This window comes from Erigeron canadensis, chromosome 7 (assembly GCF_010389155.1).
Source record: "Erigeron canadensis isolate Cc75 chromosome 7, C_canadensis_v1, whole genome shotgun sequence".
In the NCBI taxonomy this organism is placed as follows: Eukaryota; Viridiplantae; Streptophyta; class Magnoliopsida; order Asterales; family Asteraceae; genus Erigeron; species Erigeron canadensis.
The window spans coordinates 6,324,844-6,342,978 of NC_057767.1; the positions used below are offsets into that span (position 1 = coordinate 6,324,844).

Below are 18,135 nucleotides of genomic sequence, written 5' to 3' on the forward strand. Positions count from 1 at the left end.
GGTGTTTTTGGTTGTTTGTTGGCAATTCCCCAAAGGTAAAGTGAATCTCTTTACGCTAATCGAATACGATTGATATATGGCCGATTGAGGTCGTGCCAATGATTATGTTTGAAATGTATTCTGGATGGATGAATCATGATCTCGTGAGGTCTTATGAGTCTCCTTTTACAGGGAGGACTTCGGCTTGGAGAATAAGCCAAGATCTAGGGTTTTCATGATAAAAGCTAGGGGTATAATTTTCATAATTACCGGCTTCTTTGATAAGAACAAATCCCAGCTTTATAGGGAAACGTTTCTTATCGCTTCCATCTCTTGCGCAACCCTTCGTTACATACAACCTTCGTAGCATGCTTCGTATCTCAGACAGGGTGTGTCATCAAGCCCCCCAGTCCAAGGGGATGTTTTTTGCCAAATAAACATTGCCTTGGACTATTATTGTTAATTTGGTCATTTCTGGGGATGTGTTGTGATGAATGGAATCCAAAAAGTCCTGTGTGCATCCCAAAGTGTTTTTATTGACGGTTAGGGTTTTATCCCTCCACTTATAAAGTTCCTTTTACTTTCCTCATAATTTTCTCTGCAACTCTCCCATCTACTTTCTGTAAGTGTCCCCTCTTTTTTGTTTTACCGCCGTTTAATATTTCACCTTATATTTTGCTTTTGTGTTATCATTCATTGTACTAGGTATTCATTATCGTTTGGCTATGGCATCCAAGAGGAAGGTGACGGATGTGGGGTCTTTTGATGTTCCTGATGACGATATTATCGCAAAAAGGGGGAATGGTCGTGTTGATATGCCTCCTGTTTCTTTTTCCGGTAATACTTCTCATAAATTTATGGAGGAAGAACTGGCCTCTGAAGAGATGAGTGAGCCAAAAAATCTTCTGGTGCGCGGTTTATGCCAAGAGTATGAGTATTCTCAAGATATGTTAAGGGAATCTTAACTAGTGGTGGGTAGTTTACTTGGCAGGACCTCTGATTTGGAGAAACGCTTAATGAAGCAAGATGTCGAGGCAAAGGCTCTTCGTGCTGGTTTGGAGAGGCTTCATGATGAACTCTTGCGGAAACATTTGGATAATATGTGTCTTCGTGAGGAGGTGAAGGCATTTGTGAAGAAGGCAGTTAGTTTGATTGATGCTATGGTAAATGCTTCTAAGAAGAAGGGAATTCTATCTGCTACTCATTCCGAGGATTCTTCTAAGTATCTAGAGTCGAAGGAAGTATTTGACCAGGCTATCTTGCAGCTGGCAAGTTATCACAGTAATTTTATTTATGATATTACTCATCTTCGTAATACTGGGGCTTACGACTTCTTAGTCGTGAAGCCTCGTTTTGATTAATTGCGAAACTTTGTTATGGAATGTTATGTAGTAGACTTATATCGTCCTTTATTTTATTCCATATTTTGCAAGTATATATGTTGGGTTATCTGTTCAGGCGTCCCTGTCAGTCTGTTCCCATTATTGAGGTTGTGACCCTCGGATTTAAGATGATTAGTCTTTTAGTGCACTGTCACTCTTGGGTTTTCTTTCATAGGTGAGGCTCGTAGCCTTGTATTTGTAGGACTTAGTTAGTCATGAACGACTATCAGTCCTGTTCATATATATATATACATACATATATCTTATTTATTTTTTTGTGACGCGGTATGCCTAAGAAGTGTCTTTTGTATTATTTGATATTCCAAAAATATCCTAGCAGCAATAGAGAAAGAAAACTTAACAGTGGAATTTCCATCGGGTGTTTCAAGCTTGTATGCTCCATTTCCAAAGGATGCCTATACTCGGTATGGGCCTTCCCACGTTGGTCCTAATTTTCCCGTGTGCTCTTTTTCGCTTGCGCTATTTAGTCGGAATACGTAGTCTACGGTCTTAAAGCTTGTGGGATTCACCCTTTTGTTGTAGTATCCCTCAATTTTCTTTTTGAAGGCGGCTTCCCGAATGGCTACTATTTCCCTTCGTTCCTCAAGCAAATCCAGATCTATTCGTAATTCTTCATTATTTCCTTCTGTATTTAGCATCCGATAGGTGGAAACTAGGAATTCTGCTGGAGCTACGGCCTCCGTTCCGAATGCTAAGCGGAATGGGGTTTCTCCGTTGCTTCGCTTTGGCGTTGTTCTGTTAGCCTAGAGTACCAATGATAACTCGTCTATCCATCCTTTGTGACTTCGTCCCAGTCGTTTTTCTATCCCTTTGATTATTTCTTTGTTGGTTGCTTCCATTTGTCCATTTCCTTGAGGGTGGTAAACAGACGCAAATGATTGCTTGATCTGCAATTGTTTACAAAACTCAGGAAAGACTCCTTTTGCAAACTGTGGCCCGTTGTCGGATACTATTACCTGTGGTATCCCAAATCTGCATATGATGTGTTGCCATACAATTTTTTTCATTTGATCTTCGTTTGTTGAAGCGAGCAGTTTTGCTTCAACCCACTTGGTGAAATAATCAATGGCTACCACTAGGAATTTTTTCTTGTTTTGAGCCTCGAGAAGTGGACCTACGAGATCAATTCCCCACTGTATGAAGGGTCATGTCGTTCTTTGGCTGTCTTGAGACATTGGCTCGTAGCTGACGTGCCTCGCAATTCTTTAACAGTGCCGTCAAGTCTTGATGCATAGTTGGCCAGAAGTATCCTAGTCGCATGGCCTTTGTTGCGACGGACCGTGCTCCTGAATGGGCTCTGCAAATTCCTTCATGTATCTCCCTGATGATCATTTCTGCTTGCTTAGGTCCTGCGCACCGAAGCCAAGGCGTGACGAACCCTTTTTTATATAGTTTTTTATCGAGGATTTTGTATTGTGGAGCCTTAACTCTTATTTTCCGGGCTTCGTCTTTATCTGTTGAGAGTATCCCGCTTATTAAGAATTCGTAGATGGGAGTCATCCAAATCTCCCCTTCTTCGTCCACAAGGTCCGATACTTGCTTTTCTTCGATTGACCTTTCTTTTAGGACTTCTACTAATACTTTCTTTCCTAGGTGCCCAAATGTGAGCAAAGCTAACTTGCCCAGGGCATCTGCTTTTTTGTTTTGATTTCTTCGAATATCTTCTATTTCGAAGTGGCTGAAACATTCTATCAACTCTCGTACCTTTTGTAAGTATAACTTTGTTGTGCCTTGTTTTGCATCAGATTCTCCCTTTACTTGGCATGCCACCAGCTGGGAATCAACATACGCATGGATGTTGTGGATCTTCATGTCTCTTGCCATCCGCAGTCCTGCTAGTAGCGCTTCATACTCGGCCTCATTGTTTGTTACTTCAAACTCGAACCTCAATGCGTAGGTGGATTCTTTATCTTTTGGGCTAATTAGCATGAGGCCAGCTCCACAACCATCTGAACTGGCAGCTCCATCAGTGTATAATTTCCAGGTGTCGTGTTCGACACTTCCTACCACTTCCAGTGACACAGAGTGTGTCATGGACTTCTTCCCTTCGTGGACTTCGCTGATGAAATCGGCCAATACTTGTCCTTTGATTGCATGCCTTGCTCTAAATTCTATGTCGCGTTCCCCTAGTTCGATGGCCCATTTAACCACCCGTCCTGATTTTTCTGGTTTTAACAATATTTGTTTTATCGGTTTATCAGATAACACGACAATGGGGTGTGCTTGGAAGTACCTTCGTAGCCTTCGTATTGCGTGGACCAATGCCAGAGTAAGTTTTTCTAATTCTGAGTAATTGGCTTCTACGCCCTGCAAAACCCTGCTGACGAAATAGATCGGAATTTGGTGCCTATCCCTTTCGGCTACCAACACTGCGTTTACGCATTCGGGCGAGGCTGCCAGGTATACGAAAAGGTTTTCTTTTGGTTTTGGAGTTGTGAGTGTTGGCAAGTTTGTGATGTACTCTTTCATTTGCTCTAGAGCCTTATTTGCTTCGTCTGTCCATGCAAGTCCTTGTTGTTGGTACAACCTTTCAATATTTTGAAGAAAGGGAGCTCCCTGTCTACGCCCCGAGAAAGGAAATGGCTGAGTGCGGGGAGTTTGCCGTTTAAGCTTTGGGCTTCTCTGATCGTCCTCGGCGCTGAGATCTGTTTTAATTTGTTTATTTTTGAGGGGTTTGCGTGAATGCCATTATTGCTGATGTAATATCCCAAAAATTTTCCTTCCTTTACATCGAAGGAGCATTTTTTAGGATTGAGCTTCATATTTATCCTACGGAGGTTCCCGAAGGTTTCGAGAATGTCCTCTATGAGGCCTTCCTCATCCCTGCTTTTGATGACCATATCGTCGACATATGCTTCTAAGTTCCTTCCTATTTGTGTGGCGAAGGCCTTGTCAACCAATCTTTGGTACGTAGCTCCTGCATTTTTAAACCAAATGGCATTTTTCGATAGCAATAAGTTCCCTTACTTGTGTAGAACGCTGTTTTGTCTTCGTCTTCTTTGGCCATTTGTATCTGATGATATCCTTTATATGCGTCCAGGAAGCACTTTAGTTTGTGCTCCGTTAGCGATTCCACCTTCCAATCGATCTCAGGCAGGGGGTAGCAGTCCTTCGGACAAGCTCTGTTTATATTTGTGAAGTCAACACACATCCGCCACCCCCCCCCCCCCCGGTCTCCTTTCTTTACCATCACTAGATTAGCGATCCAAACCGGGTAGGTGGACTCTCTTATTATTCTGGCTCTCAGTAGTTCTTCTACCTCCTTTCTAGCAGCTTCATCTCTATCGGTAGAGAGGCTGTGATTTTTCTGGTGAACCGACTCTATATGCTTTCGTCCGTTCAGACGGTGTTCCGTCACGAAGGGCTTGCCTTCCAACGTGAGGACCCGAGGGACTCCGATCATGTCTTTGTACTCCCATGCAAAAATATCCATGTTTGACTGTAGTAATTTTCGGATCTTGTGTTTACATTCATCTGAAAGGTGTATAACAATAGAGATTGTCTGATCCGGGTAATCTGGGTTAACCATGATCTTCATTGTGTTTTCCTCTTCCTGCGTGTCCTTCGGGGCAGAGGAGCTTCCGTCTTCAACCCTTTTCACGTCGCTGATTTGCTTTGCTTCTTCATAGGATGAGCAAATCGTTCCTATTCCTGTTTCGGATTGGAATTTTATGAGCCTATTGATCACCGAGGGTACCACTTCCAGCCGCTGCATTGCGGTTCTCCCCAAGAGAATGTTGTAGGGCAAATGGGATCGTACTATTAAGAGGTCCAGCGTCTCGATCCTTTCATGTATCCCGTCACTGATAGTGATGTCTAGGTCAATTTCCACTAGCGGCCATGCATGCTCTCCTGAAAGCCGATTAACAGGCCCCGGGAGTCTACCTTTCAAGCTCGTAGGGCATCTGGTAACTTAAGAAAGCAATGTTCTAAGATGACATCGCATTCGCTCCCGCTATCTAGGTAGACCCTCCGCACCTCGATGTTAAATATCGTAGCTTGGATAATGAGAGGGTTGTTGGAAGGTTTATTTTCTCCCAGAGGGGGAAATAGAAACCCTATGGTTTAATCTGGTGGCATGTGTTGGGACCGGGTTAATAGGTTGTGGTTCTGGATTGAGATTTTGACTGGACCGTTTAGTGGGTCAAGTTAGAGTTGGGAAATTTCAACCAGTTCATCAAAAAATTTGAATCCGACCTAATTCTCATTAGAGTTTATGACAAATAGTATGACCAACGTGTAGTAAACTTGCAAATTATTGTCAATACCTCCAACAGTATTCAAATCAATTAATGCACACCCTTTTATATGCTAATCGAAGAAATTACCTTGCGACCATTCCAAAGTTTTTTTTGCAAGCTGAAATGCAATTTTAGAACAACAAGCTTCATTGGTTGGAAGCTGTCTGGGAAAGGACTTGCCAGATACCTTTCCCAATACAAATACCTCAACTCATTTGACAGAAAAGAAGGCCCTTCGGTGTCGTCATACCTGCAGTCGCCAAGGTACAGAACCACCCTAAGCCACCTTAGTTTCTTCATCTTTGAAATAAATTCAAATAAACGTGATGAATGACCATAATATCGCATTGCTCCATAATATCGCATCGCTTCAATCTTGTCATTTTCCTGTAATAAAGAAGAAAGTTGATCTTGTTATTGGGTTCACATTTAAAATATATTTTAATCAATAGCTAACTATATCTTTACCATTGTTAAATCCCCAAAATACATGTTACTAATTCCTGGGTAAAAGTACTAATCCGTCTATTCTTCGTTTTTCCAAACTCTGCTATGTTTCTCAGGATTGTTAGGATGTTCCCCTCTAACAATGTATTGTCCCATTTCGTGAAGCAAATCGTGCATATCAAAGTTGCCATCGGTAGTAGTTATGAGAGCCTTTTGTCTTAGCACCTTAATCTCTATAAGAGGGTGAAAGCCACAAGCATCAAGTATCTCCATTGCATCATCTATGCTTTTCCCCCTAAAGAAACACACAATATCCAAGAATAGCTCTTTTTGGAGAGTTTCAAGTGCATCATAACTAATTCGAAGTATATCCATGATCTTGATATTTGGGATATCTTTTAACTTGGCCAAGGCACTTATCCACTCATTCTTCTCTTTGTCAAATAGAAAAGAACCTAAAACTTTAAGTGCCAATGGCAGCCCAGCAGCATAAGAAACCACCTGTAATGAAAGTGTCTCATAATCTATTAAAGGTTCTTTTTCATTATATGCATGCTTGTAGAATAGCTGAATAGCCTCTTCATCAGATAATAATCTGATAGGAGTAACGTGGTCTACCCTGTGAGTTCTTAGCAAATGCTCATTTCTAGTTTTAATTATTATTCGGCTCCCACCACCAAACCATTTATGTGATCCAACCAACGCCTCTAGTTGGTCAAGATCATTGACATCATCTAGAACCAGCAACACTTTACTGTTACATAACCTACTCTTCATTAGGCCTTTTCCTTCTTCAACACTATACACTTCTACTCGTTTTTTAAAAACAGTCGATAGAATATTTTGTTGCAGAGCTTATAAACCATCTTTTTTTGATGCCTCACGAATATTGCCAACAATACAGTGACCTTGAAAATGGCAAGAGATTTGCGTATAAACAGAAGACGCGAGAGTAGTCTTACCACTGCCGCCAATTCCCCATATCCCAACCATGCGCACACCTCCCGTCCCAATTTCTAATTGTGATATCAAATCTTGCAAGCGCTCTCTCATTCCAACGAGCTCTTCATCAACATCTGAGGCCAAGGAAAACAATCTATCTTGAATTTTATCAAGAATTTATTTGATGACTTGTGTTTCATGCCTGTTGAGTGGAGTTATATGAATAATTAGTGTATGTTGACATAAGTAAAGTGAAAAATTATGTACAGAAAACAAGGAATCCGAACTATATATAAATAGTGGATTTTATACAAAAGGCTCTAAACGAACACTCAAGCTTGAGATTACATAAAAGGTACAATTGAATGTATTAAAAATCTCTAGAAATTAAATGATGCAAAATTATAAATCATCCGATCCATAAATAACTGCATTAAATTGAGATGGTTAGATCAAATGGTTAACTTCGTCAGGAGACAAAAGTCAAAGGTTCAACCCTCACCCATGCAAATGTTGGAGGCTGGTCCTTTTGTATCATTTAGTAGTCTCTCTCCTGAGTAGAGATAAGGCCGTATAGATATCAAACAGCCCCTATACGATGTCGAGGTATTAAAAACCAAAACCCATGGAAGACGGTACTGGGTGTTACTTACTTGCATAAATATTTGCATTAAGCATATGTAGAAACTTCAACCAATATAAAGAAAATTACCCTTGGCAATGTGTCTGGGTTCCCATCCAGCAATGTTACTTGCTTCCAAAAGTGCTTTTCTCCACAATTCAGCTTTGATGACGTTCTTCACCTCTTGTTCGGAAATTGCTTCTCCAAACTTTCTTTTTTGATTTCTCACTTGGGATGGATCAACATCATAGAATATGGGCATAACGGTGAGCCCTATCTCATCCCTGCAGTTCATAATATGTGCAAGTTCGTCTAAACACCATGAAGATCCTGCATAGTGTTTGGAGAATACGATGATAGCAATCTGTGATTCTTCGATAGCCTTCAACAAAGATGGACTGATGGAATCACCCCTGGGAAGTGCTTCATCATCCTTGTAGACACGAATTAGTCATTGTACAAGAGCAGAGTACAGATGATCTACAAAGGTTTTGCGGGTATCTTCTCCTCTAAAACTAAGAAATACATCGTATTTCCATGACCGAGAAGAAGAGGCTTGAGCAAAGTTAGACGAAAAAGAGGATGAGGATGCCATTGATGATTGATGTATTTAACCACACGTAGTGGTTTCTACTTGTATATAAAGATTTATTTCAACTCTAAATGAAATTCAAAAAATGCAATCAGTAGCAAATAATAATCTTTGATACGAGTATCTTCATCAGTGAATACATATTAAGTTAAATAATAGAGAGAGAAGAATTAGAAAAAAGATACCTGCTTGATTTTGGGGGTGATTTTATCGATCAATCAATTAAACTGCTCAAAATAGTAAATGTGTTTCTGTCATAAACAAATTAATCATGTAAAATGACTATTGTTACATATCCGTTGTTAATATCGATCACAATGACTATTTAAAATAACTGTTTTTCTTTAGTTTTGCTCTGTTTCAAAACCTATTACTCGTATTCATTTTTGATTATATAACGAGACAAAGTACCCGCGCATTGCGAAAGTCATATGGTGGGGGTGATAGGTCATAGAGTACGATAGATAACCGGAGGTGATAGGCTATCGAGTGAGATAGTGTAACATCCGCAAATTTTGACCCTTTGATTTTTATGTAAAATGCTTAGTAAATTTAAATAAAGAATGATTTAGCTCCTTTGAGATTAAATGATGGGCAAAACGTTTAATGGGTCACTTGACCACTCGTTGGATGGTATGATCTTAGACGACAAAAGGCAACAATTTAATGGAGCTAGTAATGTGTGAGTCGGGTCAACCCATGACCCAAGACCCATTCCCCTTCTACCACCTTATTCTCCCTCCCATCTATCCATTCTCCATTTCTCCCTCTCTCTTGAATTCTTACAAAAACGCACACACACACTCGCATTCTCACTCTCTCACTAGATTTCTATCACCTTTAATAAAGCTTAAGCAAGATTAAAAACAAGATAATAATCCTCATCATCTCCTTATCACCATATCAAAAAGTCGGGTTTTGAAGTGTAGGAAATCGCCCACTTTCGGGTCAAATTCGGGTTTGAGCACAAGGTGAAGGTTTTGGTAAGTCAAATTCATCCCATAATTATCATTTCATGTTTATTTACATGTTTCTAGTTGATTGCAAGCGAATTCGGGTCACAAATCGGGCAAAATCGATTGAAATGGGTCAAAATGGATTTGAGCAAGGATTTGATGTTATGAATCGAAACTAAGATGTGGGTTATGTTTATTTATGTCAAATGATGTTGGTTTGTGCTTCAAAACATGTCTTGAACCTTCCTAGATCGATCATTGGGTCAAAAATAGAGTTTTGGGGTGTTTTAGCTCGAAACCTGATGTTGTTTGGCTTCAGATAGGGCTCACTGCGGCGCAGTGGGAGGTGCCAAACCCTACTGCGGCGCAGTGAAAAGTTGCTGAACCGAAAACTCTTCGTCAACTTCAAACGCTTATAACTTTTGATCCGTAAGTCCAATCGAGTCATATGACCTATCATTGGAATCTTATAAGAATCTACTTTCTTGTAGTAACATTCATTTTTCATGAATCTTTCTCCATTTATAAAAATGTCGAGTCGAATGTGTCTTGTACTTACGCGAGAAAGCGGTTAGACGTCTAAGAGTTGTAACTCGAACTTAATCTTACAACTTGTTTAGGATTATAGAAGTTGACTTTGATGATAATATGATATTTATTGCTAGGTTGCGAACTTGTAGCGGTTGTTGAGCGTTTATAACTCTTTGTTAACTCTTTATCGTAGCTTGGAAGCCAAGGTGAGTTTCGTAGTTCCCTACTCGCTTGAGATTCAGGCTGGAAAGTGTACCCTTACGTGTTTAATTGGTTGATTGATTTATTGGTGGTTGATGATTTTATTTAATTTATTTTCACTCGTTATGATTAAATATTGTGTGATCGAATGTTGATTGAATTGTGGATTGATTGATGGATTGTTTGATGGATTGTTTGATGAATTGTTTGATGGATTATGCATATGTTTGGAATATTGTGGTTATTTAGGATAGATGTACATACATGGAAGTCGACTTTGCTTTCAAAAGGTTTGAGATGTGGTGGGAAAGCTGCGGGTGACCCTGTATACAAGCATCAAGGACTTTTTGAAAGCAAGCCCTCTTAAATGTATGTATGTATAGTTCGGTTAGATGGTTGGATTGATGGATGATTATTGATGGAATTGTGATAGAGGCAACACACTTAAGCTTTGATATGGATATTGGCTAGTTTGTTGGTCTTTGTGGTAAACCAAGGCTTAGGGCTGTTCGGGGAAATGCACTTGGGATTGCATTGGTTGGTTATTGTTGAAATGTACGTAGCCCCACTTGTATGGGAAACGTGAGCGAGAACGTTCGCACCCCTGCGGGGAATCGTGTGCGGGGTCGTTCGCTCCCCGGGGTACGTAAGCATGCATTTGATGAGATGATTGTCTGTTGAGACAAAAATTTATCCGGGGGTATAGACGTATGCACCGGTGTTGATCGGGTATATATACGCCGAAGCATTTTTGAGATGCCACATTGGTCATGATGACATGTGGGTATCGTTGCATAGATGGCCATACATATCATACGCATCACGACATTGGCATGCATATCATACGCTTTATGACATTGACATGCATACGATTCCTATTTGGCATTGGTATTATATGTGTTTACCATTACACGCTTGTTATATTGTGAAATCTTGATGTGTTGATAGAGTGGCACGTGAAGGCTACTGGTATGCTTGATTTTCCTTATATGTATTGTGATTATTGACGATGGCTTCATGTGATCCATCACTACAAACTCACCAACCTAGTGTTGACCTTGTTTAGTGCACTTTTCAGGTATTCGTTTAAAGTTGGAGTATTGATGGCTACTTGTTGTTCCTGCTAGAGCTTGGATTGGGACTCCCATGGATCCGTGATCCGTTGTCCTTTTAGGGTTCTTGTTTAGTTACTTATGATCTTAGTTGTAATGCCTTGTCTTTAATCTCATTCATGACTTCTTGTTTACTTAGTATCTTGCACCTTAAATGTTGGTCTGGATCCACTGAATCCTTTATTTTCATGTAGTTATGTTCTACTAATTCCACTGTGTGCTATATAATTTCAGTGATATTTTGGGCTCTAGCCCGGGGTGTTACAGATAGCCAAATGCCTTATTTGTCCCGGCTCCGCCCTTGAATTTAAAAATTATTCTAAAGTATCGAATGACATCACTAATGAAAAAGCATGAAATTTTAAGAACACCCATATAATTTTTATAATTATTGATGTATAGTTTTTGAAATAAAAGATTTTGAATGAGTTAAAAGGATAAAATAATTTATAGAGGAGAGAAAAAAATAAGTGGTTGAGATTTGAGGAGAGAGAAAAAATGAGTGGTTGAGATTTCTTTTAAGGATATTATATGAATGTTGAATGTTGAAAAGTTGAAAGTTGAAAAGTAGATTTGCTATAGATACTCTTGTTTATTTGTAGAGAAAGTTTGATCTCATAATTGGAAATTATTAATAATCAATTTTGTAAAAACTTATGCTTTAATAGTGATAATAAAAGTTATGTGATCTATGAAACTAATATAAATACAAACTTTTGAGAATGCAACTAAAGGTGATCATGGGCTCAACCTGGCCCAACCCAGCCTCAACCCGGCCCGACCCGTGAACCGTAAAACACAAATTGTGAGGACCGAGGACTGGCCCATGTTTCATTGGGTTGGTTCGGTCTAGGTTTTCATATGGGTTAGATTTTTAAAGGACCAGCCCGACCCGGAGAAAGAAATATAAGAGAAAGAAATAAACTACATTGTTGTGATTGGGTTGGGCCGAGCCGGGTCGGGTTTTGACACGTGATGAACAAATGCCTGAATTAAAAACATAATAATAACAGGGATGAAAATTGCAAAACGAACAAACCACAGGGACGATTCTAAAGAAGTGGAGAAAAAAATGGAGTGAAATGACGAAAATACCCCTCAAGTGACTTGCACATGGGGGGACTTAACAGAAGTATAGACGAAGTGCAAACAACAGAGATTATTTTAGCCAAAAAGTTAACGGAGGGATGAAAATCTACAAAAGTGATCAACCATAGGGACGATTTTTGCACTTAACCCAAAAAATAAAAAAATCACTTTTTAGTTATAGACCTCTATGTAAATTTGGATTATTGAGTCAAATTTTGATTATTCCTGTCTAATTAGCTAGAAAAAAAGTTATACGTGAAGCGCTTAAGATTAGATCGACACAACACAAATCTCGCCTAGTACAAGTAACTGAGCTAAAAGCGGCACTTTTATTAAACACGTTTTGCCAGGGCACATATCCAAGAGAGGAGAGGAGAGGTGATCTTCATCTCCAGGTAGCTTAAGCCTGAGTGCCTATGTATCCAAGGACGGCAAAAACTCACGGGTCCATTTAAACTCTTACACAGTACGAAACACACAAAATGAGATGATAAACCATAATATGTAGATAGACATAAAGATATCATGTTGTAATGTAGAACCTAATTAATACCGATAATGTGTGGCAGTTCATGGTCTTTCTATGCTCAAACTCCAGGTTACGACTTAAATTGGAAGAACCATGAGAAGCTGTAGCAATACCATGAAAACTGGAAACATGCTCGAGTTTTAACCAGCACACAAGAAAACATGGTATAACATAAAATCAAGTTGACTTTAATGTTTCAACTATAAATTTGAGAATGGAATCATCTAATAACAAAGTTAATTGGGTTGGTAGCTTCTACTGATCAAACATTACAACAAACACACGGAGCTCAAAAGAAAAAAAGATAGACCATAAAAGTGTTGGATTTAAAATCCTTGAAACCCTATCGATACATTCTTAAGTAAGTCGTCAAGGCAGAAGCTGAGTCATGTTCAATCTTTAAGGTAGGTCCATAATCAGGAGGAGAAATATATTGTGATGTTTTCGTTCTCGCAATTTCAGTTCTCTTGGGAATGAGTCTAAATCCAAACAATGTCCACGCATTGTAAATGCCAAATGAAAATGAAATGGCAGGGTATGTTTCATTCCACCATAAAGTGTGCTTCAATAAACCAAACGGAACATATCCCAACCATGTTCTTTCACAGCCAGCCTCACTCTCATTCCAATCTTCATCATCAATACTCTCATTCTCATCATCACATCGCTCCCATGTTATTTTACAGCCACCAATGCTCCCATTCCAAGCCACGTCATCGTACTGAGAATCGGTATAATTAACCGTCACACCTCTCATAACCTGTTCCATTGTTATTAAAACATCACGCGGGCAATATCGAGAAACCACACACATAAAGAAGCCAAAAAATTCATTGCACCAGTTCTCTTGAAGTTGAACTCTAAATGTATTACCTCTAACTAGAGGAGGTAAAAACCTCTTTTGAATCTCAAGGCCTTCAATTCGGAAAATCATGCACTGATTTTCAATAATCCTCGCCTAGATAATTAACACCAATTTATTAACTGTCTATACAAAGTTTAATTTATAAAAAAAAGGGGGTAATTGTATGTAAGGCTGGCAATTTTGACACGGAACCTGTTAACACGACACGACCTGTTCTTAACAGGTTTCGTATTTGACCTTAACAGGTTTCGTGTCTTAACAGGTCCGGACCTATTAAGACCTGTTAAGATTCGTGTCTTAACAGATCCGGACCTGTTAGGACCTGTTAAGACATGTTAGGATTATACATATATATAAAATACCAAGAATTGATATATGATTTTTATAAGGTAAGATATTTATGAACTTTTGTAATGTAAGGATTATTGTCGCTATATAATAGTTGGAATTTGTAAGAATTTTTGTATCCTTAAGGTTTATTCTTTCAATATTAGTCAAAAATTCTGTAATATACTTGTTAACAGGTTCCTTAACAGGTCTTAACAGGTGCACCTGTTAATTTTCGTGTCGTGTTCGTGTTTGAAAAAAATGACACGATTAGTTAACAGGTCGTGTTCGTGTTTGACCTTAACAGGTTCATGTCTTAACAGGTTCGTGTCTTATCAGGTTTCGTGTGACCTGTTATGTCAGCTTTAATTGTATGGGAACCCCCTAATCCCATGTAACATTTGGTACCCACTAATCCCCCAGTCAGCCTAGTGTCCAGGTGAATCTCAGCCACTTGATAATCCCTTGATTATCTCAAATTTGCCTTTGGCAAGACTCAAACCCAAAATCCCCCCTAAGAAACTTAATTTATTATACTTCAGAAACAGAGAATGAATGAACCCATACATACCTAAAGAATGAATTCTACTAGTCTGCCCCCAGCATCCTCAACACTATGCGATTCTTTCAGAAACGAAACTTCAAATAAGCATTTAAAATTAGTGTGAAGATTATTTCCGATGGTTATAAGTGAATCACAATAGTCTACTTTGAGAACAGATATGCTTGATGGGAGCTGAGGCAACTCAACAAGCCATTTACATTCAGACAGGATGAGGATTTTTAGCCGAGTAAGTTGCGAGAAGCTAAAACTTAATTGTGTTAAATCATTTCGACTAAGATCGAGCTCTTTTAAGTTGGATAACTCACCAATATCATATGGAATTTCTCCATCTTTCAAACCCCAGCCACTGAGATCCAACTTTCGCAAGCTACTCAGATTCATCTGAAGTTGTGTATACCGTAGTTCTCCAACTGATGAGGGCAGAACTCTTTTCTCAATCCTATTCATAGAAAACCTTACCAAGCTTTCCATGTTTGATTGGATCGTTGGCAACTCAAGAATCGAATAGCAATTCTCTATTTCAAGGTTTTTGAGATTTTTCATCTGGACAATCATTGGGAACATTCTAAGCTTCTTACAAGATCTTACACTAACATATTCAAGACTAGTATGATGTCCAAGTGATGGGTGAATCTCCTTTAACTTGTCACAAAATCAGAGTACTAACGTTTCAAGATACGGTAGGCCATCAAAATCTGGTGTGCTGAGTAGGTTGATCATCATACAGAGTTGAAGCACTTTCAGATGTGGTACACGCTGTTGGAAAATATAAATAGTTCAAGACTTGATGGGTGTAATGCAACAAAAGAAAACAAATCAATCTGGTTTATTTGACTCGATGCCTCCATCAGTATTCAACTCAATCGATACACAACTTTTTATATGTTAATCGAAGAACAAATTTAATTACCTTGCAACCTTTCCAAAGTTCCTTTTGCAAGCTGTAATGCAATTTTAAAACAACAAGCTTCATTGGTTGGAAGCTAAATGGGAATGGACTTGCTGGATACCTTTCCCAATACAAATACCTCAACTCATTTGAGAGAAAAGAAGGCCCTTCAGTGTGCTTGTCCCTGTAATCGTCAAGGTACAAAACCACACTGAGCCACCTTAGTTTCTTCAAGTTTGAAATAAATTTAAATAACCGTGATGAATGACTATGATATCGTATCGCTACATTATATCGCATTGCTTCAATCTTGTCATTTTCCTGTCATAAAGAAGAAAGTTGATCTTGTCCATTCAGTGTACATATAACATATTGAAGCAATGCGATATAATGTAGCAATAAATCTTTACCATTGTTGAATTCCCATAACACATGTTACTGATTTCTTCATTATTCCACACTCTGCCATGCTTTTCAGGATTCTTGGGATGTTCTCCTCTAACAATGTATAGTCCCAATTCTTGAACCAAATCATGCATATCAAATTTATCATCGGTAGTAGTTATGAGCGCTTTTTGTCTTAGCACTTCTATTTCTATTTTAGGGTAAAAGCCACAAGCATCAAGTATCTCCATTGCATCATCTATGCTTTCCCACCTGAAGAAACACACAATATCCAAGAATAAATCTTTCTGGAGAGTTTCAAGCCCATCATAACTAATTCTTAGTATATCCATGACCTCGATATTTGGGATATCTTCTAACTTGGCCAAGGTACTTATCCACTCCTCCTTGTCTTTGTCAAATAGAAAAGAACCTAAAACATGAAGTGCTAATGGCAGCCCGGCAGCATAAGAAACCACACGGGATGAAAGGTTCTTATAATCTTTTAGAGGCTTCTTTTTATTGTATGCATGCTTATATAATAGTAAGATAGCCTCTTTATGAGATAATAATTTAACGGAGGAGATTTGATCTACTCTGTGAGTTCTTAGCAAATGTTCATCTCTAGTTGTGATTATTATTCGGCTCCCGCTTCCAAACCATTGAGGTGATCCAGCTAATGCCTGTAGTTGACTCAGATAATCAATGTCATCAAGAACTACTAATACTTTACTCTTACATAACCTACTCTTTATTATGTGTTTTCCTTGTTGAACATTCTGCACTTCTATTTTTTTTTTCAAAAGAATCGACAGTATTTTTTGTTGCAGGGTTTCTAAGCCATGTTTGCTTTTCTCACGAATATTGGCAATAAAGCAATGACTTTGAAAATGGTGAGAGATTTTTGTATAAATAGAAGAAGCAAGAGTAGTCTTACCACTACCGCCAATTCCCCATATCCCAACCATCCGCACACCACCCCTCTCAATTTCTAACCGTGATATCAAGTCTTTCAAGCGCTCTCTCATTCCAACAAGCTCTTCATCAACATCTGAATCTAAAGGAAGCAATCTATCTTGAATTTTACCAACTATTTCTTTGATAACTTTTGACTCATACCTGCAGATCGGATATAGATGAAGAAGAATTAAATTCAGAGAATGGTGACTTATTCTACAAAATTAGGCTAAGGAACTATGAAATCTTCCACTGAAATAGAACCATAAAACCAAAGTCAATATTAGAACTACTTGTTATGACCTTGTTTGAGTTATGATCTACAATTGTATTATGGTGAAGTTATATGAATAGTTAGTGTATGCTGACATAAGTAAAGTCGTAAGTTACCTACACAAAAAAAGGCAAAGGAATTATAAACAGTGAGTTTCATACAAACGGCTCTAATTAAGCATATATAGAAACTTCAACCAAAATAATGAAAATTACCCGTTGGCAATTTTTTTGGATTCCCATCCAGCAATGTTACTTGCATTAGAAAGCGCTTTTCTCCACAATTCAGCTTTGGTGACGTTCTCCGCCTCTTGTTTGGCAAACGCTTCTCCGACATTCCCTTCTTGTTTTCTAACTTCCGAGGGTTCCACATCATAGAATATGGGCAGAACGATGAGCCCTCTCTCATCCCTGCATTTCATAATATATGCAAGTTCATCTAAACACCACGAAGAATCTGCATAGTTTGTGGAGAATACTACGACAGCAATACGTGATTCTTCGATAGCCTTGAACAGAGAAGGGCCAATGGAAGCACCACGGGGAAGTGCTTCATCATCCTTGTAAACGCAGATTGGTCGTTCTACAAGAGCAGAGTAGAGATGATCTACAAAGGTTTTGCGGGTATCTTCTCCTCTAAAACTAATAAATACATCATATTTCCATGAATGAGAAGAAGAGGCTTGAGCAGAGTTTGAGGACGTGGATGCCATTTATCAATGTATGCAACCACACGTCCACACGAGGTAACGATTTCAACTCCAGATGAAATTGAAAAAACAGAATCAGTAACAACCAATATTTGATATGAATATCATCGAATTTAGAGGTTATTATGAACGAATGCATGCATGAATGAATGAATCAATATCAAGGTATCGATGTAAGGAAGTCAAAGTATGTATGTATTGTATTACATCAATCAATTGTAAAGCAAACTTTGTAATGAGTCATCAGCAGACATTTCATCAGTTTGCAGGCAAAAGAACAATATCAGTAATAAAACGTTCAATTCAACCTCACAATGGACAAAGCCTCAGGATCACTCAGACATTATCTACAATATCCTCCAAGTTAGGCAAAGATATTTATGTGTTTAAAGGCGTTGTAGATAAATGATAAACATGCCCCCTGATTTTATATGTATCAATTTGGAACACAAATCCATTACTAATTGTCTAACCACTAAAAAGCACTCAAGTCAGACAAAGATATTTGCGTGAGATTCAAT

At 38.7% G+C, this 18,135-nt stretch overlaps 3 protein-coding genes and 1 pseudogene across 3 annotated transcripts; all 4 read right to left on the reverse strand.

Annotated features, from left to right (window-relative positions):
* Nucleotides 1-1,777: 1,777 nt before the first annotated feature.
* Nucleotides 1,778-4,815, reverse strand: LOC122608850. Its single transcript, XM_043781927.1, has 4 exons — nucleotides 4,350-4,815; nucleotides 4,156-4,299; nucleotides 2,517-4,027; nucleotides 1,778-2,125 (listed from the first exon to the last, which is right to left on the reverse strand). The coding sequence occupies exons 1-4, from the start codon at nucleotides 4,813-4,815 to the stop codon at nucleotides 1,778-1,780; spliced, it is 2,469 nt and encodes an 822-aa protein (XP_043637862.1).
* Nucleotides 4,816-6,148: 1,333 nt separating this feature from the next.
* On the reverse strand, nucleotides 6,149-8,229 carry LOC122608851 (annotated as a pseudogene).
* A 7,230-nt stretch (nucleotides 8,230-15,459) lies between these two features.
* On the reverse strand, nucleotides 15,460-16,027 carry LOC122608852 (disease resistance protein RUN1-like). Its single transcript, XM_043781928.1, has 2 exons — nucleotides 15,701-16,027; nucleotides 15,460-15,474 (listed from the first exon to the last, which is right to left on the reverse strand). Exons 1-2 carry the CDS (start codon nucleotides 16,025-16,027, stop codon nucleotides 15,460-15,462), a joined length of 342 nt encoding a protein of 113 aa, XP_043637863.1.
* A 186-nt stretch (nucleotides 16,028-16,213) lies between these two features.
* LOC122606704 (disease resistance protein RPV1-like) lies at nucleotides 16,214-17,774 on the reverse strand. Its single transcript, XM_043779558.1, has 3 exons — nucleotides 17,121-17,774; nucleotides 16,612-16,793; nucleotides 16,214-16,357 (listed from the first exon to the last, which is right to left on the reverse strand). The coding sequence occupies exons 1-3, from the start codon at nucleotides 17,615-17,617 to the stop codon at nucleotides 16,299-16,301; spliced, it is 738 nt and encodes a 245-aa protein (XP_043635493.1). The 5' UTR covers nucleotides 17,618-17,774; the 3' UTR covers nucleotides 16,214-16,298.
* Between the last annotated feature and the right edge of the window lie 361 nt (nucleotides 17,775-18,135).